This window comes from Astatotilapia calliptera, chromosome 5 (genome assembly GCF_900246225.1).
Source record: "Astatotilapia calliptera chromosome 5, fAstCal1.2, whole genome shotgun sequence".
NCBI classification, from domain to species: Eukaryota; Metazoa; Chordata; class Actinopteri; order Cichliformes; family Cichlidae; genus Astatotilapia; species Astatotilapia calliptera.
In genome coordinates, this window is record NC_039306.1 from 35,590,784 (window position 1) to 35,615,958 (window position 25,175).

A 25,175-nucleotide genomic window follows, 5' to 3' on the forward strand; every position below is an offset into this window, starting at 1 on the left:
AAAAATTACCAGTAATCATCCCACAGATGTAATATTATCTACAGCTACTCTTAGTACCATTGATGTTAAGTTAGACTCTTTTTCTCCAATTGATCTTTCTGAGTTAACTTCAATAATTACTTCCTCCAAGCCATCAACGTGTCTTTTAGACCCCATTCCTACAAAACTGCTCAAAGAAGTCCTGCCATTAATTAATTCTTCAATCTTAAATATGATCAACCTGTCTCTAATAATCAGCTATGTACCACAGGCCTTCAAGCTGGCTGTAGTTAAACCTTTACTCAAAAAGCATCTCTAGACCCAGCAGTCTTAGCTAATTATAGGCCAATCTCCAACCTTCCTTTATATCAAACATCCTTGAAAGAGTAGTTGTCAAACAGCTAACAGATCATCTGCAGAGGAATGGTTTATTTGAAGAGTTTCAGTCAGGTTTCAAAGCTCATCACAGCACAGAAACAGCTTTAGTGAAGGTTACAAATGATCTTCTTATGGCCTCTGACAGTGGACTCATCTCTGTGCTTGTCCTGCTAGACCTTAGTGCAGCATTCGATACTGTCGACCATAATATCCTATTAGAGCGATTAGAACATGCTGTAGGTATTACAGGTACTGTGCTGCAGTGGTTTGTATCATATCTATCTAATAGACTCCACAGGGTTCAGTGCTAGGGCCAATTCTGTTTACATTATACATGCTTCCCTTAGGCAGCATCATTAGAAGACATAGCATACATTTTCACTGCTATGCAGATGACACCCAGCTCTATCTGTCCATGAAGCCAGATAACACACACCAATTAGTTAAACTGCAGGAATGTCTTAAAGACATAAAGACCTGGATGGCCGCTAACTTTCTGCTTCTTAATTCAGATCAAACTGAGGTTATTGTACTCGGCCCTGAAAAGCCTAGAAATATGGTATCTAACCAGATTCTTACTCTGGATGGCATTACCTTGGCCTCCAGTAACACTGTGAGGAACCTTGGAGTCATTTTTGACCAGGACATGTCCTTCAATGCACATATTAAACAAATATGTAAGACTGCGTTCTTCCATTTGTGCATCATCTCTAAAGTTAGAAATATCCTGTCTCAGAGTGACGCTGAAAAACTAGTTCATGCATTTATTACTTCCAGGCTGGACGACTGTAATTCATTATTATCAGGATGTCCAAAAAACTCCCTGAAAAGCCTTCAGCTAATCCAAAATGCTGCAGCAAGAGTCCTGACAGAGACTAGAATGAGAGAGCATATTTCTCCTGTTTTGGCTTCCCTTCATTGGCTTCCTGTTAAATCCAGAATTGAATTCAAAATCCTGCTTCTCACATACAAGGTCTTAAATAATCAGGCCCCATCTTATCTTAATGACCTTGTAGTACCATATCACCCTATTAGAGCACTTCGCTCTCGCTCTGCAGGCCTACTTGTTGTTCCTAGAGTATTTAAAAGTAGAATGTGAGGCAGAGCCTTCAGTTTTCAGGCCCCTCTTCTGTGGAACCAGCTTCCAGTTTGGATTCGGGAGACAGACACTATCTCTACTTTTAAGATTAGGCTTCAAACTTTCCTTTTTGCTAAAGCATATAGTTAGGGCTGGACCAGGTGACCCTGAATCCTCCCTTAGTTATGCTGCAATAGACGTAGGCTGCCGGGGGATTCCCATGATGCATTGAGTTTTTCCTTTCCAGTCACCTTTCTCACTCACTATGTATTAACAGACCTCTCTGCATTGAATCATATCTGTTATTAACCTCTGTCTCTCTTCCACAGCATGTCTTTTATCCTGTCTTCCTTCTCTCACCCCAACAGGTCACAGCAGATGGCCCCGCCCCTCCCTGAGCCTGGTTCTGCCGGAGGTTTCTTCCTGTTAAAATGGAGTTTTTCCTTCCCACTGTCGCCAAAGTGCTTGCTCATAGGGGGGTCATATGATTGTTGGGTTTTTCTCTGTATCTATGAAGCGCCTTGAGGCGACTTTTGTTGTGATTTGGCGCTATATAAATAAAATTGAATTGAATTGAATTGAATTGAAGCTCAGGTCTGAAAGCAGCAGCAGCCAGCATGGTTATATATATATATTTCCACAGCACGTCACACACTCTAAGTTTCACTTTCTGTCTGCACCTCCTGTGCTCTGCAAAAGCATGCAGTTTCCTGTGAGGGAAGGAACAAAGATCTTCTGGTGAATGCAGTGAAGACCCTCCATAGGTTGGACTCAAGGCCAGAAGAGGTGATGGAGTGCCTCCAAAGGCTTGTCAAGCAGCTGGCATTTGTGGAGATGACAGTACCCTTTATTTGCTTGGCAGGTGACTGTCGTTGACATTGGCAGTGGAGAAGGGGCCTCTTAGGAGGCTTGGCAGGGGGGTGGCAACAACAGACATGAAGATCTCTGGTACTTGGTGGGAGTCTGGCAGCGATGAAAAAGGCAGAGCAGATGGGTTCACTCTCGAGACTAGGTAGAGTGCGGGTATTGGTGAAGCAGGGCAGGGAACCAGCCGCTGAGGAGTGGCCAAGCACAAGCTCAAGAAGGCCAACTGTGAAAGCAGTATGCCTGTAGAGGCCTAGCTGGAGGCTGAGATGGAACAAAGGCGGTGAAAACAAAATAAGTCCGCAGACCAAAGATAAAGGGAGGCCATCTTGGGTAAAACAAGATCTAACGGCTCAAGCAGCTTGGGACACTTTGGCTCAAGCTCAAACAGTTTGGCACCCTCTGAAGACACTAGAGGCTCGGGATATGCAGGGCACACAGGCACCCTGGGCTGGGGCCGTGGCACACTGGACACAATGGCGCAGCATCACCTCAGACTCAAGATATTAAAACCACTCTGCCAGCGCAGAAACCAGGAACAAAGCCTCTGGGCTGGCCGGTTCAGATAGCTTATGGCTAACCAGCTTGGGGTTCACAGGACGCTCAGTGTGAGTGGATTTACAGGATACTCAGAGGACTAAGTCATATGAGGAGCTACCAGATGAAATACCATACCTAACCCTTGGGCAAAACAGCCCTTAAAGGATCCTATTCATGGTGCAGGAACAGGCTGGGGCCTACTGACTTTCCTCCTTTGAGCAGGGATCGACCTGGCCTGGTCGAAACCTGGCCTTAGCTGATCCAGGCGGAGAAGCAGGCAGCCTTCATTGCAGCGATGGATGTAGTCCTGGTGTCAGTCACCCTCGGAGAAGTCCCTTTGCATGTCCATCCATAAATCGATTAATCCACTAATTCGTCCTTCCATCTGTCCATTCAGTCACTAGCTGTTCCCTGCTCTTTTAAACTAAGGAGTTATAGAGAGCAAGGCAAATGTTTCTTCAAAAGCAGTTTATATAACTTTATTTAACCCTTTGATATATACCACTTAGCTGAATAAAATAAAAAACCCTCATGTTTAGCGTATCATTCATTGCCTGCAATAATAACACTGTTGTTCTAATAAGAGCAACTGTGTGTGACTATAAGTAGTTATGTACATATGGATTACACCATTAATGTTCCTCCTCTGCTCTCTGTCTTCATCACTATTCTTAACCTCCCACATAGATAACAATGAAGAAGTAGTGGGTGAAGAGGTGATGGAAGATGAGGACACAGAGGAGGAGCAGCATGAGCAAGCACTAGAAAGGGAGGAAAAAGAGCACGGTGATTTTTTTGAACTGCAGTAAATAATAGATAGCAGCAAAAAGAAATGGAAACAGATGGGAGAGTGAGGAAGACAAAGAACAAATAGAGAAGACAGAAGTAAAAGAATGCATCAAAGAAAAAGTGCAAATGAAAAAGAACGTGTGAGTACAGGAAGTGAGATTAAAAGAGAGAATGCATTTTCTGTTCTTTTTCTAAACGGTTGGCAGTTTTGAATCTCACAGCTTAACAGTACTGCTATACTCATTTGATTATGCAACCACAATCACACTTAACTGGGACAGGATATGATTGCTTTATATGAGGACTAAAAATACAATAGTGGGCAATAAACAACCACAATCCATTAAAAACATAACACGAGCTGTAGTTTTGCTGTAGAAAAGTTTCAAAATCCAATTTGTTCCTAAATGATCTGGTAGACTATGATGCAGGATTAAGGGGGAGGATAATGCGGATACGCAGTTGTTCAGAGGATGTTGAAAAACAATAAAAATCACAGTGTCTGACACATAGGCCTTAAATATTTCATGAGAAAACTGTATTAACAGTTAAATGGAAAGACAAAATAAAAATCTTAATTAGGTACAGTTATTGAAGAAAAGTAGGCCACCTACATTTTGTATCTACAGAAGCTACTCAGACATGAAAATTTACGCCATGAAGCTCCTGGTCACAATTTCTATGCTAATACTAATGCCCATCTGCAACACTTTGTGGTTTGCCATTTTGTGGTTGATAAATGCTTCCACTCCAATAATGCCAGGTACACGTACAGCTGATCATGGAATGTCTAGGAGGGAACAAATTGTACAGTGTGTTGCAGAGTTGTCATCTCATTAAGGTACCATGCAAGAATTTTGTGAGTTCTTTGGAGCAATCTGTTCTTTCACAAATGTTTGGTGCTTGAATTTATCCCCCACACCCCATCCCTGCCCACCTCACCAATCTGAGCCATGTAACCCTCATCACTCAGGTCACTCACATACAGGCTCTATACTCAGACCAAGGCCTTCCAAGCACTTTGCTCTCTGTGCCTTTCTCTTGTTTTGTACATGTTCCTCTAGTTTGTATATTTCCTCTTGAATGTATAAATCTCTTCTGTTTGTTATTTTTTCCTGATGTCCTGTACATTTCGTGTGGAGCACCCATAATTTTATTGTTCATGTATAATGGCAATGAAGGGCTATTCTATTCTACTCTATTCTATTCTATTCCTGTGGTAATGCAACTGAAAACTGCTGAATTTAAGATGATTTGACTTTTGTCCGTATAGTGTGCACGCCAAACACAATTTCCCACTGAAGGAAAAACGTGTAATGCCTGTATATATTTTTTTAATTGTTATTTTTTTCTGTTTGCTGGTATTGCTATCACCTAACTGCCAAAAATGCTCATGTAGTGCCATTATTGTTTTAGCTTGTGGTGCGGATTTTTTTTTAGTTTGTTGCTATAAATACAGTGTTTACTTACATTTTATCCTTCTTTAAAGTTACTTTTCAGTTTCACTTTCTTACAGTTATGTTTAGGCATCAAAAGGAGAAAAATTTATTTGAGTTTCACAAAATATGCACGAATAAATTAAATTAATGTAACTACTGTGTGGAGTTTATTAATGTAGCCAGTTATTAAGATACAATGGAAAAAATCCAAATGAGCAAAACCTCTTTCCTCAAATTATATTATCCACTCAGGCACTCCTGATGAAATCGATTCATCACGGCTCACTAAGTCTGACAAGTCCCAATACTCCTGGTGTCATCTGTGTCCTAATGCGAGTCCTAATCTGTTTTCACTTATTTCAGTTATCTCTCATGTGGACGTAAAAACCCTCTATAAAGATTCTAAATGTCCATATTGGAAGCTCTTCCACTGATAATAAGAAACAACTATTTATTTCTCAAAAAAGAGAGAAAAGCATAATGGGGATCAGGAATGGAAGTGTGCATCGGGATCTAGCAATTATAACTTTAGTCAAAATACAGACATTTAAACCTGCCAGCATAAAGTTGCTTAGTCTGTTGCTCAGAGACAAACACATGTAACTGCACGTACCATGAGTGGATGGAAATGCTTCAAAAGGGGCCTCAGAATCCTTCAGCTTTTAAGATTTTTTTTTGTATAAAAGTGAAGCCGGTGATAAATCGGTACATCCATCAATGAGCCGTAGAAATTACAGCTATAATTGAATTGGTAAACAAGTTACGTGTTGCACAAATCTTTCACTCTTTAAAAGCTATTTTTTTTAATTTATTCATCAAAAGATAAACTATACAAAGGCAAATATTTCACCATGAACTCCATTTAAATCTCTAACCCTATAAGGCAAAATTTAAAATATAAGTTAACTAATAAATTATGGTTCGATTTTAATTATAGTGAATTAGTTCCAGCTGTGCTGTACACTTTAATGACTAAACATTTATATAGAGTTTATTTTAATTCAAAGCATTTGTTTATTTGTTTTTACTTCAGTAAAAGTTCATTATTATAGAATGTACATACAAGTATATAAGTATAGGATGTAGTTGATAATCAGCATTTGGGTTGTTGTTTATCACAGATCCAAGTACCTGTCAGAAAAAGCTCTATAACATTGTTCTTGTCTCTTTATGAAAACTATTATGATTTGTAAATAAGCTAATATATAAACTTATCAAACTACAATTAAAAGAACTTTAATTGTAAATAAATATTTGAGCAGTGACAACAGGCAACAGAAAGATGTGTCCTTCCCCTGTGGTCAGCAGGCTGGAGACCAGAGTGAGGGATCTACAATAGGCAGAACTACAGTTAATCCACTGAGCAGGCTGAGAAGTCTTAACCACAAAGCATGAAAACTTAGCAAAACTAGCATGCAGCTGATACCTTCGGATTGCCACACAGAAAAGCGTGATTGATCACTCCGTAGAACACATCTCCACTGCTCTAGAGTCCAGTGGCGGTGTGCTTAACACCACTGCATCTGACACTTCTCATTGCCCATGGTGATGTAAGGCCCAAATGAAGCTGCTTGGCTGCTCGATTCCATGGAGACACATGAAGTTTAGAGGTCTGTACCGATTGGCTCTGCAGGAAGTTAGCGCCTCAGCATCCACTGACCCCCGCTGTGTGGCCTTCCACTTCATGGCTGAATTAGTGTCATTTCCAATCGTGTCCACTTAGTTATAATACCCCTAACAGTTGACTATAGAGTGTTGATTGTTGGGGTTTTCTCTCTGTTATTGTAGGATCTTTGCCTTACTAAGATATATATACTCGTGTAAAGTGCCTCGAGGTGACTGTTGTAACTTGGCTATAAATAAAACTTAATTGACTTGAATATGAAGTTATTATGGGCCCTTTGGGTGAGTTTGAATGTAAAAAGTATTCCTGCATGAGAAGATATTTCTGTCTTACAATGAGAGAATGTGTGTGAGTAAAGCTTTGTCTCTCACCGAGCCACTTGGTTGATGACAGGAGCAAAGTTGGTTGGACCATACAGCTGAACAGTTCGCAGGCTCTGAAAGTAAGCCTCTAGTACACCTTCAATGCCAACACAGTTTGGGTTCTCGGAGTTAAAGTTCTGCAGAGAAGAAAATTCACTTTGTGAGGGAACATTCATACTGACGCCAACATTCAATGACTTACCTTTACGTCCTTATATTTAAATTTTATAGCACTCTAACCCCAAGGGGATAAAGTAGAATATTTTTCTACTGGTTTGACTGGCAATTTCATCTGTATGGTCTCCTCAAAAGCTAATTATCTTTGTTTACATACTGCTGATGTACATAGCTATTATTCACCATACACTATAGCTTGAGAAGCAACCAATAATCAATACACACACACACACACACACACACACACACACACATCATAGAGAAAACGTCTCCTCAGTTTTGCTTTTGTTCCTTTGTATTACTTTTACTTTTGTAAATTCTCAGTTCATCACTGTGCACCTCACATTTATTCACACAAACATTTTAACCCAGTAAAATTAATCAACCTCTTCCTGATCTCTACTCCTGTCTAAAACAAATTCTCCTTGGTCAGAATATTATTATGATCCCACCTTCACAAACGGACTTACTGACCCTGTGATGAATGGCAGATTCTATGTGAACTGTGTTCTGTTCAAGTTTAGCCTCCAGATTTTCTATTGTGGGAGTTGCGTATTCTGTGCTTCAACCTTTGCTCGTGCTGCACCCTGCAAGGTTCCTGTCCTCAGAGGACATGCAAGAGGTATATAAAGTAAGAAAGTTATTAGTTACTAGGAATAATTCACGAGGTGATTAATGAATACAAGAATATGTTTTGCTTTCCTGCTACACACTGAATTTGTATTATGATTTTATTCTGGTGCATTTTAAGTGTTTGTTTACCAATGCAGGTCCTTGGTGCTCTGTTGTTGCTGAAATTCTCCTTTTATAATATTATTCATATTGACATTGCAGGGAAACTTCCTAAGCCGAATAGAGTGGAATTATCCAACATGAATACAGACCTCTATCCAGTTAGTATAAAAAAACTGCAGTCATTCAGACTGTATGTCGCCTCATTTTATCCTCATTCAGCATTTGTAGATACTCGAGTGTTAGTGGCACATTATTGAAATGCTGACATTTCCTTTGCAGTGACCTGATGTAGTAGTTACTTACAGCTAATCATCTCTTTCTTTCCAAAGCTCTGAGGCCTTCTGCTATCTGTCCCCAAGACTATACTTTTTAATTATTTCCACTGAGACTGAAGTTTCTGTTTAATAATATAGTTTTATTTAAAGGAAGTAAAACTGTTTCTTAGATTGTGTTAATTAAGCTCTAACATAACTTTTTATTATAGTTTTAACTCTGACTCCACTGCATTTTGTCTGGGACGGTTCATATTATATTTGTTATTTTGCAGATTTTAACATAAATCTACTAACATATGATACTTTATTACTATAGCTAAAGATATCCAGCAGAATAAAAGACATTTAAATCATCTCCGGCTGCAACATTAAATTTATGTACATATTAGTGAGTCAGTGATTATGATCCAATAACATAATGGATCCAACTCAAAGACACAACATTTAACACTGGAAACAGATTAGCTATAAAACTAGTATTAAGTACATTACTATTTTTAAGCCTTTCAACAATAAACAGCTTGTTTCTAGATATGGGATCATGCAGGTAAGAAAACTGGCAGGCTGACAGTGGGTAAAGGACCACTATGAGGTCCATTATAGCTATAGCTCATACTGATAAGAACAAGGAATACTTTATTTATCCCAAGTGGGGTTATTTTTAAATGATTTCTTTTAAATTGTTTAATGAAATTTCAATTTATATCTATAAATTAAATGACTTTAATACAGACAATTGTTCTACATCAGAACCCGGTGTTACTTAGTTTGCTATATTTTGGGTTTACTGTAATGCTCTTTCATTTTGGCCATTAGCTTGGGCTTGATGGTCTGAGCCCTGAAGCAGTGTCCTTGTGAAAGACACCGGGGTCCCTGCTCAAAGTTTCAGATTGTCCTCATTGGTTGCACTTTAAATAACCAAATATGGGCATTTAGTCAGTTTAAAAAATGTAAAAAAAAAAAAAAATCCCATTGACTTGCTGTTCAGTAACTGACCCAATGATCTGTCCTACATAAGTCGTCTTTTATAAGACCAAATGCTAACACTTTGCAGTTGACAATAGTTGCCTCAGTGTGGCGTGGGTCTGGGATTTGTCACGCTGAGGTGAACTCTAATTGGGAAAGCTGATTGAATGGCTGCTCACGTGGAAATGAGAGAAAGTTATGCAAAGTGTGCTGACACTCACTCGCACACCTCTGATTTCTGACTGGGAGAGAGCCAAGGGGATCTTGGGACTTGACAAAACTTGACAGTTTCAGGTCAGAAAAAACTCGAGTAAGAAATATTTCCAGTGCACTAATGAAAGACCTGAGGCATGTCATTGGGATGTTTACTCCCATATAAAAAGATCTGCATAATACGGTTTTCTTAAACCCTCCTACTAATCTTTGCCTGCAGCCTTAGAACAACAAAAAGACTCCTTTTCCGTGTTTACTTCCTACCCACTTTGCTCTGAATTTCTTCTAAACTAGGAGACCACTTTCTGGAATCACAGCACACGTGATTGTTTTTTCCTTTCTCTGCTTTCACACTGTTAGCATTGCCATCCTGTTGGTGGACAATGCTGAGCTAAGCTGTCCTTCTGTAAAATGTCATTCACTGTAGCTGCCTGTCTGTTTACGCTATTATTTTTCCATCAGTCCCAAACCATCAAACACATGAACTTTTCTCTCAGCGTGATTCACTGTGTTTTTTACCCTCCTACCTTTTGTTCCTTCTCTCTGCTTCAGTCATCAGCTTCACAAGACTACTCCACAATGTTTATAACTGGAGAATTATACAAGCCCTCTTTCCATTGACTGAACAAGTTGTTCCAGATTATATTGCTGCATGATGTTTCATGCATTGTGAGGGATAATTTGAGCTCACCAGGTACATTATCTTACTCATTTAAATGTTAATTTGAATGCTAATTAGAACCGTTAATCCATGATTATAAATGATGATAAATAACTTCATGAAATGTCCTCTGGATATCCTGAGCTGGCAGCGTGGATCCAGACTTTAGAAAGCGTGCCGATTTGACAGCTCACAAAATCAAACACACTTATGATTACTCTCGACACTGGCTGTGTGCCCCTCATTTTGTTGAATCAGAAGTTTCAGTTTAAACTGCAATTTAGTTTCTTAATCAGAGATATCTTAGTTTGTTGTAACTATCACAAAGACATCACATATTTGGTTTTTGAATGATCTTAGCGTCATTGAGAATGATCACCAACTAGCAGTATTAGAGTGAATGGCTGGAATGAGAATTTGCCCCTCTGAGTCTGACATCATGATTTTCAGTCAAAAAGGAATGGAGTACCCACTCCGGGTTGGGATGACTCACTGCCTCAGGAGAAGTTCAGCTTTCTCTGGCTGTTGTTCATTAGCTAAGGAAAAGTTGAGCATGAGATGGAAAGAAAGTGGCACGGGATCTACAGTAAAGATGATGCTGTATTATAATGTTATGGTAAAATGACAGCTGAAGCTCTTAATTTACTGGTCAGTCTATGGCCGTGACAAGTAGTGACCATAGATCACTATTATGTTTAGTGACAAGAAGTACAAAATCACAGAAACAAGTGTCAGTAATTAGCTCCCTACAATGTGGGCTTTATAGATAATTGGGTAACCTTCTGGGGGAAACCTGGTCTTGTTAGGAGAGACGGCATCCATCCCACTTTGGATGGAGCAGCTCTCATTTCTAGAAACCTGCCTAAATTTATTAAAGCCCCTAAAACTTGACTATCCAGAGTTGGGACCAGGAAGCTGAGTTGCAGTCTTACACGCCTCTCTGCAGCTTAACTCCTCCTGTTTTCTCCCAAAACACCATCCCCATAGAGACTGTGTCAGCTCCCAAACAGACAAAAAACAAACTAAAAACCAGCAAAAAATGATTTAAACATAAAAAAATCCCAAAGACAGAACAATACAGTATCCACATCTGCACCGCAGAATAAAACAGTGAAATGTGGATTATTAAACATTAGGTCTCTCTCCTCCAAGTCTCTGTTAGTACATGACTTAATAATTGATCAACAAATCAATTTACTCTGCCTTACAGAAACCTGGTTGCAGCAGGAAGATTATCTTAGTTTAAATGAATCAACACCCCCGAGTAGCGATGGGTATCGTTTAGGTTTTGTCCGATACTGGTGCCAAACCGGTACTTTTGAAACGCTGCCGGTGCTTAAAGAATGGAGAACACAAAATTGGTCCTAAAACCTCTCATGTTCAGCTGTTTTTTTGTAAAAAGATAACAATGTTAGCCTTTTCTGCAGCTATGGGGCATATATGGTATCACTCTTGGCTGGAAGCAGTGCTTAAACAATGGAAAAAACACAAACTTTGTCCAAAAACCTCTCATGTTTAACTGTTTTCCACTTTTTCTTTGGTCATTTTAGCCTTTTTGGCCAGGGTGAAGGGAGTATCTGCCATCAAACAAGAGGACAGCCGCATGTAGCCATGATGATGTTTGCTAGTTCACCTTACATGCATTAATGTAATAACGTGGTTAGCCTACTCAACGTAAATTACACACGAACAACATTAAGCTACTCACTCAGAGAAGAACGGCTGCTGCTGCATCATCATCCTCATCATTTCTGCTACACTGGCAGGGCTAGGGGCCAGGACTCTCCTCTTCGGGTTTTTGGGGGATGTTGCTAACTCCGGGTCAGATAACAGGCACCACACCCGCAGTAGATGTGCTCGGTGTGAGGTCTCGCAGCAAGCTATCAAATACGGCGCATTTCTCGGCTTTTAAAAAAAACGCTATGCGTCGCCAGGTGTTTCATCGGATTTGAGGTGTTACCTCCTTTGACAGTATCACAGTATCAGCTTAAAGCACTTGTTGCTGCTGAGTTTGCATCTTTTGCTGTGAAGTACAGCCAGACTTTGACCGCTTTGCCTTGGGCATTTTTAATCTGTAGCTCTGCTCTAACTGAACGTACGTACCTGGCCCCGCCTACTATCCTCAGAAACGTAAAATGATTGGCTAGAAGTGTATCACAGCTCAGGAAAAAAAAGCACCGAAATAAAGCACCGAAATGTGCGCTGCTTTTCGGTCTGGTTACTACCGTTTATGTCAGAACATGGCACCGGACACCGGTACCCATCCCTACCCCCGAGTCATTCTAACTACCAGAAATCTGTGTGGGGCGGTGTGGCAGCAATTTTTCACACCAGCCTTTCAATCAACCAAAGACCAAGACAGACTTTTAATTCATTTGAAAGCCTGATGCTTAGCCTCGTCCACCCCAGCTGTAAAACTCAGAAACCAGTCTTACTTGTTATCATCTATCGTCCACCTGGGCCTTACACAGAGTTTCTGTCTGATTTCTCAGACTTTTTATCTAATTTAGTTCTGAGCTCAGATAAAACAATTATTGTGGGTGATTTTAACATCCATGTAGATGCTAAAAATGACAGCCTCAACATGGCATTTAATCTGTTATTAGACTCAATTGGCTTCTCTCAAAATGTAAAAGAACCCACCCACCACTTTAATCACACTCTAGATCTTGTTTTAACATATGGCGTAGAAACTGAACATTTAACAGTGTTTCCTGAAAACCCTCTCCTGTCTGATCATTTCCTGATAACATTTACATTTACAATAATTGATTACACAGCGGTGGAGAGTAGACTTTATCACAGTAGATGTCTTTCTTAAAGCGCTGTAACTAAGTTTAAGAATATAATCCGTACGACTCTGGATACTGTAGCTCCTGTGAAAACTAAGGTCTCTAATCAGAAGTACCTGACTCCGTGGTATAATTCTCAAACACGTAGCCTAAAGCAGATGACTCGTAATCTGGAGAGGAAATGGCGTGTCACAAATTTAGAGGATCATCATTTAGCCTGGAGAAATAGTTTGCTGCTTTATAAGAAAGCCCTCCACAAAGCCAGAACATCTTACTATTCATCACTGATTGAAGAAAATAAGAACAACCCCAGGTTTCTCTTCAGCTCTGTAGCCAGGCTGACAAACAGTCAGAGCTCTGTTGAGCCAACCATCCCTTTAACGTTAACTAGTAATGACTTCATGGACTTCTTCACCAATAAAATTTCAACCATTAGAGAAAAAATTTATCATAATTATCTCGCAGATGTAATATTATCTAAAACTGCTCAAAGAAGTCCTGCCATTAATTAATGCTTCAATATCAAATATGATCAACCTTTCTCTAATAATCGGCTATATAGTCTAAGGAGCTCAGAAAGAAAAGCGTCTGGACTTCTTTAAGCAGCTTGAAGACATTTCACGTCTCATCCGAGAAACTTCTTCAGTTCTAATGTCAAATGGTGGAGAGTCCCAGATTTAAGCCCTATGGGAGTGTCCCCCAAGAGGGACATGGACCCCATATTGATCCTCTACCTAATCACACGAGCCAAGGTGTGAAAACGGCTGTAGGTCACAATCAGCCAAGGTTTTGGGTGAAGATGGCCTGTATGATCGAGAACCTTCACAGACAATTGCCTATGTACCACAGGCCTTCAAGCTGGCTGTAGTTAAACCTTTACTCAAAAAGCACCTCTAGACCCAGCAGTCTTAGCTAATTATAGGCCAATCTCCAACCTTCCTTTATATCAAACATCCTTGAAAGAGTAGTTGTCAAACAGCTAACAGATCATCTGCAGAGGAATGGCTTATTTGAAGAGTTTCAGTCAGGTTTCAGAGCTCATCACAGAAACAGCTTTAGTGAAGGTTACAAATGATCTTCTCATGGCCTCTGACAGTGGACTCATCTCTGTGCTTGTCCTGCTAGACCTCAGTGCTGCGTTCGATACTTTCGACCATAATATCCTATTAGAGCGATTAGAACAGGGGTCAGCGACCCTGGGCACATGTGCCACAGCTGGCACGCAAAGGGTTAACTGATGCACGACCATAGCGGGACTGGCCATCGAACATACCGGGTATGGGCCGATGGTGTTTGTTTTTTTATTTTATTTTTTCTCTTGTGACAGTATAAACAATGAAAGGTGGTGGATTGGCCAGATGCTGGCCGATGTTTAGCTGCTGGCCAGCAGGTGGATGAGGGAAAGGGGAGGCAGGAGAGGAGAGACCCGAGGCAGCCGCCGGTCTGAGTGTCAGGTGAACTGAACTTCAGGTAAGAAGTTATGACCTGCAGTCTATCTGGGTCAGATATAAACCAAGTTTAGGTGGAGTTTATTTTCGTTGTGCTGACTTTTTACCGTCAGTTACAGTAACTCGTACTGCGTGCTAGCTAGCATGACAGAGTTTCTCTACAGCTATGATGTTACTGATAGTGAACTTTATTTATAAGAGTTAGTTAGTAGAGTTGCCAACCGTCTCGTAAAAAAACGAATTGTCTCGTATTCAGAGAAAATATTATGTGTTTCGTATTGAGCTGAAAAGGAACGCAGCTAGAATGGAAAAAAAGACACAAAGCTGGAGTTATTCTGTCTTTGCTGCACAGCTGCCTCTTCTTCTCTCATTCTCTCCCCTCTTTCTCCTGTTGCTACTTCAATCATGAAACTGATCAGTGATCAGCTGATCGGCTTTTCTCTCTTGTTTGTTTATCGCTCACTTTGCACCAGAAAGAGGAAACCAGCAGATGTCGCGCTAAAAAACAACAGCAGTTTAAGCTTGATCAGCTGTTGTTAGAATTTATTTAATATTAATTTCTAGTATCAGCTGATGTTTGCTGGAGCCACAGCCATAAAAGCTGCTGGTCATGATATGGTTTGGTTATCTGGTGAGAGGGAAACATGAAGATGAAACCAGGAGATGTCCTTACTGAATCATCAGAGCTGAACAGTGATGGAGAAACAGGTTTACCTTTTAGGTGACATGAATGAGTTGAAGGGAAGTTATGAACTGTTTCTGAGAGACAAATAACACCAGGATCCTTTTTTACGTAGCTGACAGCTGGTAACTGTGCAGGGGCGGGTCTAGCAAAGTTTTGCCAGGGGCCAGGTAGAGCATTAACAGGGAAAGGGGGGCACAAAGAAATACTTTCTTATTCTCATTTAAAATGTCTGGCTGTTATTAAATAATTATCTGAAGGTTACAACCAACTTTTTATCTGATGTAAAATGTATAGAAATCATACATATATACCAACAAGACTGTACATCACTGTCACCACAGCGTTTCTTTTCATTCAAAGGCTTTATGGCTTTAATACCTGGGGGGCCGGTCTCTAGTCAAAATGCCCGGGCCGATTTTTTTCGTCCCAGTCCAGCCCTGGGCACAACACGCAGTGAGTTAATCTGAGGAGGTGCGTTAAAAAATAAATGAGCCAGCGGTGCACATCGCAAATCAGCTCGCATAGTTGTGCCAATTCTTAATGACGGTGTCTTAGCTAACAGCCCCAACTACCAGATTAAACATGTAATTGGCTAAAAATAACTTTGCCTACTGGTGAGAGGGACGTTGCTAGCTGGCAGTTTTTTCAAGCGATGTTGAAATTTCCACATTCCAACACTTCAAAAGCTTCAGGAGCTGTCCGCTCAGCGCAGCATCAGCACCGTGGAAATACACGGATACATCCGTAGACTCGAGACAGAATTCACAATGTGTTTTCAGGACTTTCAGGTGTTTGGACCAATGTTTTATTTTCTGATCGAACCAGAAAGCCTTAATGAGCAGCAGGATTTGTTAAGTGGTTGGACACAGAGGACATCGACATGCAGCTGATTGAACTGAAAAGCTCGACTCTGTGGGGTCAAAGTTTGCAGAACTACGAACACAGCTGGAATCCACAGCTGTGCGTGTTCATGGAGCTGCATGTTCACCTGCTGGACATCACTACCTGACAAGTTTAACTGTCTTCAGAACATTGCAGAGGCCTTATTGACAGTGTTTGGCTCTACATGTCTGTGTGAGCAGATTTTCTCTCACATGAGTCCTCAGGTAGCCTCTGAATGCTGGACACTCGGAGACCTGAGTCTCTGAGTGGGAGACCAGAGATCACATTAACATGTGTATCTCTGTATTAACAAACATGCCATATTGGCCCAGTTTATTTTTCTTATCATTGTTGTGAGGAGACCATAAATGGCATTTGTATTTTCTGTTGTACAGTTCATTTGCTGTTATTGATAAAAAGTGTCTTTTTTTTTGTTTCAAAATAGCTGAAAACTATTCACTGATAGCTGCCAACATCTGCAGACAAATATAATTCTATAAAGTTGTTCTATATAGTGTGTAACTGTTAATATAGAGCGTTATTAAATTTATTGCTAATGCAATCATATGGCACACTGACTTCTGAGGAAATTTTAGATGAACATGCTGCAGGTATTACAGGTACTGCGCTGCAGTGGTTTGTATCTTATCTGTCTAACAGACTCCAATTTGTTCATGTAATGGAGAGTCTTCTTCACACATTAAGGTTAATCATGGAGTTCCACAGGGTTCAGTGCTAGGACCAATTCTGTTTACATTTGCGCAATATCTCTAAAATGAGAAATATCCTTTCTCAGAGTGATGCTGAAAAACTAGTTCATACATTTATTACTTCAAGGCTGGACCAGTGTAATTTGTTATTATCAGGATGTCCTAAAAACTCCCCGAAAAGCCTTCAGTTAATCCAAAATGCTGCAGCAAGAGTCCTGACAGGGACTAGAAAGAGAGAACAGATTTCTCCCATACTGGCGTATCTTAATTTCTCCTACAATGGGTGACCATAAGGTCTGGGCTCACAGTTAGTAATAGAAGGAGTAACTCAGTCATTTGGGAAGGGCTCAGACTAGAGCTGGTACTCTAATGCATCAAAACAGCCAGTTTACATCATCCCAAGCAATCTCCACAGTGATTCTACTGTACAGCAATGCACAAGTAGAAATGGAAGCAAGACTACAATGCTGAATGTGTGAGTCAGAGCTGACACATGTCAACCAAAAATAAAAAAGTTAATCTGACTTCACACCTGTTTTTAAGCTTTATGAATATGGTGAACTTGGAAAAAGCAGATGTTTAACTGAAGTTTCTGTTGTTCCATGAAAACAGAAAAAACTATTCACATAATATTGCAAGTCGACATCTAACTGTAGTGAAGCAGTCTAAGGGATTACTTTGTGTTCCAACAGTTTAGAGTGCAGAGCGCTGCAAAATGAGAACAGACGTGTCAGACTGAGTAAACTGTTTTAACATTTAGACCAAACTAAATACTTGGAGTTTATGTGGTCTAACCAGCAGATGGGTTAACATAACATATCAATATTTCATGTGTCCAAGTTAGAAAGGCCAACAGACCTTAATTTATTATTTAGTTGCTGTATAAAAAAAGCCTTTCCTTTATGTCATGCAACCTCTGGATCCACTCATAAGCTGCGTAAAATATAGTATATGTTAATAAATATCCATTTTCTGATCCAAAAATTATATTGTTGTCATTGACATCACTAGAAATATCAGATTACAAACTGACTAAAGTCTCACCATTCCACTGCAGGTCTGTTGGTGCCACAGGATATGTGAATGTTTGAAGGAAAAACAGGCTTTTGTTTTTCATTCATGAAATGCATTAAGGTGCCCACACTTCTTTAATGAAATGATTTTGTAGTAAAATATGACCATCAAGATGTAAACAAAGTTTGAAATCTGAGATAAGTAATGTGGCTATATAAACACTGTCAGCCTGCTGCTTTCAGAGGTTTCACAGTTGTGTTATTTGCATCATCCAGTCAGCAATGTACAATTATTTCCACAGGTGATTGGAGCATGGTCCATGTTGTTTGTTTTATCATTTTTGTGCATCACAATGTAAAAAAGAAGTTGCCCAGAAAACAAAACATTTAGTGAACTTGATTTGATACATTTGTGTTTTTCCCCAGCTTTCAACTGTTGGTACTCGCTTTACTCAGATTTACTCATTTAGACAAGCGTTTTGGTAACTTGAATTTTCTTGTTTGTCTAATTACAATATCCCTGCGAGGTTGACAATAAAAAATAGCTCCAATGCATTTCGATCTTGATAAAACACAGACTGCACCATCCTGGCTTTAGAGTCCTTTCACAGGGAGACAAGTGAATAAACCATTACATTATGAAAGCACTCATCACTTTGACTAGAGAAGTCAGCGTTAATCGTGTTGCTATATGTTTATTTAAGGAATGCTGAGTGAAAACATTTTCATTAATCAAGTGATGCCCATTTGTTTTTCAAAGCTAGAGTATATACGCATCCATACACTGGAGTTTCACAGTAACTATAGTGAACAAGACGAGTTAAAACTTATATATCCACCTTAGATTTACAAGCAGTCAATTTGATTGGGTGGTTTACAGACATGTGCAAGTGTATGTACAAAGTGCATGCCTGTACATTCACAAGGATGTACTCGTGCATTATGTTGTTATATACATGGTTTCCTCGAGGGAAACTAAATGCTTCTTCTGTAATAGTCTTCTTTGTAACTCAAACTGCAGTCACTAGTGCGCCCTTCCTCCATTCCTTCTTTTTAAGAATGTACCAGATTGTTGACTTGTCCATTTATTCTGATTTTCAGACTAATAGAAAACTTTGGACCTCATATTGAGAGGTTGATTGAAAAGCTACTAAATCCAAGTCCAGCACTTGGAACCAGATCTTTTATCTACTAATTTTTTTGTGGAATAAAGAGAGAACAGGCTTTTTTAAAGCTATTTATGAGTTGCTCAGTTATGTTTGAGTATTTGAAAATGGGCAGTGAATCTGAACCAGATGGAATAGCTGTGATTCCTAAATGAATGCCTAATCTGAAAGTTTGGACTTCAATCACATCTTGATTGTTGGATTTATTTTTATTATTGTCTGTGGTGGGGTACAGTGGCAGGACTAAAAGAAATGTTAAAAAATTGAGAAAAAAAAGTACAAATAATCCAAAAATGTATGGACCTAACTGTGATTTCTGCTACATCAGCTCACCATTAATGACACCATTCATTTGACTGACCAAGAGTAAATTGATTAACTACTGCACAGAGGCGGTCGCTTTTCACAATTGCACCACCATTAACAAAAATAGCCCATGAAGTCAATATTTTCAAGTACGAACAGTTAAAAAAGTCTCTCCCTCAGTTTCAATCATGACTCTCACCAGTGGAAAGGCGTGGGAGATCTTGCCGTCTGGGGGAAGTTTAGCTCCAAAGCCATACGCAGGGAAGAGTTTGTCACTGTCATAGTCCTGGATAATTTCTCCCACAGCCTTCAGGGCCATGGCATATGCATTCATTTGGTATGGACTCATATAGTGCAACGATGTCGGCTGGGACGGGTTACCTAGAAAGAGAGAAATCCCCACCAGCATGCAGCAAAATTAGCGTGAGAATGTTCTTATCAGAGAATGAAGAAAAGCAATTACACATTTATTAGACTTGCAAAAAACACACATGCAGACATGATGAAGGAAACCACTATGTTGTGTAACTACTGGAATTAGTTGGTTTTTGTTTTTGTTTTTTGCTTTCCAAAAAAAAGACCAACTAAATTTTGAGAAACGTGGTTTTGTAGAATTGATATTATGGAGCCGTGGAAAGAAAATACATTTCAAAGAGCATCCTTATTCGTATCTGTGTAGTTTCTTTGCTGTCTGACATGTTGTCAGTTCTTTAAGTCTGAATGCGGTCTTTTCAATTTGTGGGCTCACAACCTAGCATGAAAGGTTTTAAGCAGTGTTGTCCTGTTTTAGCCGCTAAACCCTCTTTGATAAACACATCTACATTTAAGAGCAAAATGTTTACTTGCTCCCTAATATATCCCAATCACTAACAGGTGCCATGACTAAAAGATAATCGGTATTATTCACCTTACCTGTCAGTAGTCACAACGTTATAAAATACCCCACCTTTTGCAGCTATAACAACTTTTTGTTAACAACGTTTTTCTTCCGCACCAACCCTGCTCATTAATGACTTTATGGACCTTGCTTTGTGCACTGATGCACAGCCACGTTGGAAGAGGAAGGGGCCATCCCCTGAAGCATTAAGCTTCTGTCTAAGCCTGTGAGATCTATTCCTGAAAAACAACCCCACACCATAATTATGTGGGGTGATTATATAATAGAATTATGTAAAGGGGAATATGTAATTATTGATTACACTTGGTACAATGCAGAGCAAGAGCAAGTATCGTTCTCCAGGCACCTGTCAAACCCAGCCAAGTGCATCAGACTGCCAGATACTGCCAGTGATCTGTAACTGCAGGAAACATATGCTGTGGCAGCATCCTTTACTCCATGCTTTGCAATGTGCTGAGCAGAGATAGGCAGTAATGTGTTTACGCGTTACTGTAATCTGATTACTTGATTACAAGTAACGAGAACAAGTATTACTATTGCAAAAAAGTAATTAGATTACTGTTACTTTCCCATAAGCACGCTGCCTTACTGCGTTACTAAACCATGATTTTGTTGGTGAGAGTGTCTCATGACAATGACGTACGAGCGTGCGACGTCCGTGGCAGCAACAGACGTGTGTAGATCAACGATGGATGTTATGGAGAGCGGGAGAGAGTACGAACGTGCAGCGTTTAAAGCTTGGAAATACTGACATTACTTTGAGTTTGATTCTGTAATAAGTGACAAAAACATCAGCGTCTGCTGTTCACTCTGCGTGGGAAGAAAACTTCTTTCTACAGCAGAAAATTAAACTTGAAATCTGAGCGAGCACCGAGCACGCTGCCATGGGCAAAAAAATAAAATTCCTACAAACACAGAGGTAACTCCTGGCCCAAAACTGACAAATTGTGCTGTCAATCAGCACTATCAATCATGTCTTGTAAACACTAATTACAATACAACAATAATCTGGCTGCCTCAGTTTAGTAAGTCCCATTAGCCTGATGGACTGATGAAGTATTTGAACAACCAGATTAGGTGTAATATTGCTAATCTCTCATTATTTCGTTAACAGAGCTTCTTTCTTTGAGAATTTTTCAACTTAAAGACTTTGCAATTAGGAGTTTGTTTTTTCCTGTCTGGCTGATAGGTGACTGTCATTGTGTTTCTTTGCAGGCACCTCTGTAGAATAACAGGGACTTGGTGTTCAGGCTTTTTAAAAATGCTCTTAAGTGGCTAATCAAAAAGCAACTCTCAATGTGAAGGTCATTTTTAATGGACAATCAGCTTGTGCACTATATTCTTCAGCTGGTCCATTGTGATATTTTTAGGACATATTCCAGTTTCCATACTTTACACAGAAGTACATATTGTGCATATGTGTGATGGTTGATGATAGCATGATAGACATTTGGGAACATAATAGCACGAATAGTGTCTCCATATAGACCACCACCAAGACAGACAAATAATTGTGTGGCAGTTATTTGTCAATGCCACTGAAATTGATTTTTTCAAAAGAAGGCAAAAAGAGTCTAACTAAAGTAAAAAAGCGCCAACAATTTATTTTGTGGGCAAAAAAATCTCACTGAACAGATGTGTGGACATTTCCTGCATGCATTAAGATGAAACACTGTCTTACCATTGGATGCTGTGAAGTCTATGGCTACAGTGAAGTTGAGTTGTGTCCTGGTGGGAGATTGAGCACATTGATATCAGTCACAGTGGTCAGGACTTCGTTTTGAGATTGGAAGAACATCTACAGCTCTTCATGCCAGATCGAGAAACGTACTGGTCACCGGTTAGAAATTGTAAGACATCTAAAGTATTTGAAATCTACAAATTATTAACGTATGTAGTATTGTTTTTGCCCAGTGAATTCTTCAGCTTTCTGTAGCTTACATTTCACAACAAAAACAATTTAAAAAAAATGAGCTGTCCAGAATGATGAGAAAACAAATTCAGCAATATAAAACTCTAAAACAAAAGCAGTGAGGCAGCAGCAAATGCCTCACTGATGGTTTAAGAAACATCAGTGTTCAAATAAAGTGCACTACCTTGGAATGTTTTTTCTTCCAGCCTATTTGCTTGACTGCTGTAACACATTTATTGTATTAATATCACACAGTATTTATGAGTGAAACGCTAGTTACTTCAGCTAATTAGGTTACGTAGTTAACAAATCAAACGTTCAGAGTGTGACCCTGATGCAGCTGATGCAACTCAAAACATGCTCATATTGGTCAAAGTTAGAGCTGATGCAATATGACATCATCCGCTACACTTGTCTGATCTGCCTGATGCAATCTGTGGTTGTCAGTAAACCAACTAGAAGTACAGGGGTGAAGCACTTTCTTTGAATTACTGTGTATTTTCTTAAGCTTTTGCTTTAGATTTAGTTACGACTGCTGTGTTTAAGTTGTGCAGAGAGCATAGCATAGCTGACTTTCTTGTGTCATGCCCTCTGCTTTATTGCCATTTCAGTTTAATGAGTTATATTGGATTTTTCTGGCATGTTGGGGGTTAGTTATTTACATGTTATGGTTTTATAACCACAGCATTATTACTGATGTTCTTTTGTTCCAAAACATTTTCTACCCCTAGTTTTATAAAGTAAAAGTATGAGAAATACACTACATTGCTGAAAGTATTCACTCATCTGGCTTCACACACATATGAGTATAACTTGAGTAAAAGTCTCCTGGGAAGGCTTTCCATGAGGTTTATGGGAATTTTTGGCCATTTCTCCAGAAGCATATTTGTGAGGTCAGACAAGACGGCCTGAATCCACTTTGCTCTGATTCATCCCAAAGGCGCAGAGCTCTTCCAGGCCCAGTTCTTCATCCATGTCTTTATGGATCTTGCTTTGTATACAGTCATGTTGGAACAAGACGAATGTTCATATTACGCCATGACTGCCCAGCTTGTCGTGATACTCAATGTGTCTTTTTTGTTTAGAATAATTGATGTAAGTAAAAAGTATAACATCAGTCAAGGCCATCTTCAGTGACAACTCAAGTTCTCATCAATCAGAAGCAGACATTTCCTAGTGAAATCTGCTATCTTGGTTATCATTTATCTGAACAACATTGTGTGCAGTGGCAAACTAAATGTCAGGTTCGACAAATAGAGCAGTGGGGATAAAAGACAGAAGCTGTGAAGAGTCACTAAACTGTGACTCAAGAATCAAATGAGGGCTGATTTTTTTCACTGGAAAACCAGAATGTAAGAAAAGTGTAAACATTTTAGTCAAAGTTTATAACACATTGCACCCTTTGTACTACCTTCCAGTAATATCATTTGTGTATGTTCGACTCTACCCTAATGAAACATGACTGACTGAGTTCTTACCCTCCTCTGATGAAGTCGACAAATGTATACTCTGACTCCACTTTGAAAGACAGCAGGGTCACCTTGAAGATTGGGAGAAAGTGAAAGGGAAATGAGAAAAAATATCAAGAGAACCAAGGGAGGTTACAGACAGGCTAACAGCAAACATTATACATTTACTGGACTGATAAATCACTCCTGCTATGAGTCATCCCCATGAAACATGTGACAGCTGTTGACATGACACACTGACGAGTCTTACCGTCCCTGAGTTGATGTATTTCTTCTTTTTGCCTTTCTTTTTAGGATTCAACACCTTGACCATAAGAGAGGAAACATGAAACAAGCTTTTCAACAAACAAGTCAGAACACATTATATAGTCTTTCCTCATATTTCTAAGCTAATATGAACAGGTGGCGATTTAATACTGTCCTCAAATAAAGGCTGGAATTCATAACACAAGGAATATTACTTCATGAATAATATATAACACTGAAGGAACTAGCTGTGTTGTTAATACCATCGACACAATCAACAAAAAATAGTTTTTGGAGAAAATGAACTTATGGAGCTTTGGAGAAGTGAAATGTACTTCTTGTTGCACTCTGTCTTTTTTTTTCTTTTCATTTTTTTTTACCTCATAGACATTGAACTGGCTTTGGCCTCGGGATAGTTCTCTGTAGCTTGTGGTGAATTCTCCAATAAAGTCATGACTGGAAGGGAGAATGAGATAAAGATAACGAATAAAAAGAAAACAGTTATTGTTGTATCTGTAACATGACTTTCTATTCTTTTTGACAAAAAATTATAGTCCTTTTGTTCAACAACATGGTGTCCGAATGATTTTCTCTCTTTTTAAGCTATGAAATACAAATATAAATAGAAAGAGTCCACTTAAAGGGAACCCCGACTATTATGACAAGTTACTCTAAATATGTTACAAATTATCTCCACCACATAAAAACATACTTAAGAATAACTACAATTTTTTTGTTGTTATTCATTAAATCTTTGTTGTTTAAAATTATTTTGGAGCCGTGGGAGCGGCCATGTTTTTTCGCACGCAATGCATTCTGGGACAATGACGTGTATTGGTTGTTAGCAGATAAGTGCTTTCGTTCAGCTAACCTGTTTTGTTTTTCATAGTGTAGCAATGGTGTCAATTAAGTTGTCTATTAGTGACCTGGTTACGACTTGGTAGACCAGCACTATCCGGTCTTTGAGTCTGATGTTATTAGCATTCTTAGCAAACTCCGCTGCAAAAGTCAAATGATCACTGCAGCATTACTGAGAGTTGAAAAACTGTCTAAATTTGTTCATCTGTAATAAAATGATCAGTGTGGCAGCTCTGCCAGGTGTATCAATTAAGTTTAACATCCAGGCATCCATGAAAACGGAATTTATGACATTTAACTGAGTTAGAAGTTAGCAGGGAGTTAGCTCGCTAGCTTCCATCTAAATACATCTAAATATAATATTGTAGAGGTAAACACAGACGACATGAGAGCTCTTGATTAACACAGCAGGTGCGCAGCTCTGGGGAGAAAGCGGTTGTAGACCCCTCAAGAACTCCTGCAGCGCTTTAACCGACGTGGGACGTGGAAAAGCCGAAACATGCCTGAGTGAGTGTCTCACTATGGGAAGGCCTCCTGCGTGACCTCATCAGAAGCTCAGATACCATTACGCCAGCCCTTACAAGCTGGCTAAGTGACACCCATATCAGGAGGGGCTAGTGCCTCCCTATATAATAGGCTGACATAGCGTCAGATGTCATTCAAAACAAGCCCACCTCTTCCTCTTCCTCGCTTCCATAGCAAGGAGAGCG

At 39.5% G+C, this 25,175-nt stretch overlaps 1 protein-coding gene across 3 annotated transcripts in view; it reads right to left on the reverse strand.

Annotated features, from left to right (window-relative positions):
- Nucleotides 1-25,175, reverse strand: part of LOC113023039 (copine-9-like) — a 187,304-nt gene that overhangs the window by 30,774 nt on the left and 131,355 nt on the right. For all 3 annotated transcript variants that reach the window (XM_026169094.1, XM_026169093.1, XM_026169092.1), the window contains 6 exons: nt 23,988-24,063; nt 23,612-23,665; nt 23,371-23,432; nt 21,662-21,708; nt 19,282-19,463; nt 7,063-7,190 (listed from right to left, as the gene is read on the reverse strand). In XM_026169094.1, the coding sequence (XP_026024879.1) occupies nt 7,063-7,190; nt 19,282-19,463; nt 21,662-21,708; nt 23,371-23,432; nt 23,612-23,665; nt 23,988-24,063 (549 nt within the window). The remainder of the gene's footprint in view (nt 1-7,062; nt 7,191-19,281; nt 19,464-21,661; nt 21,709-23,370; nt 23,433-23,611; nt 23,666-23,987; nt 24,064-25,175) is intronic.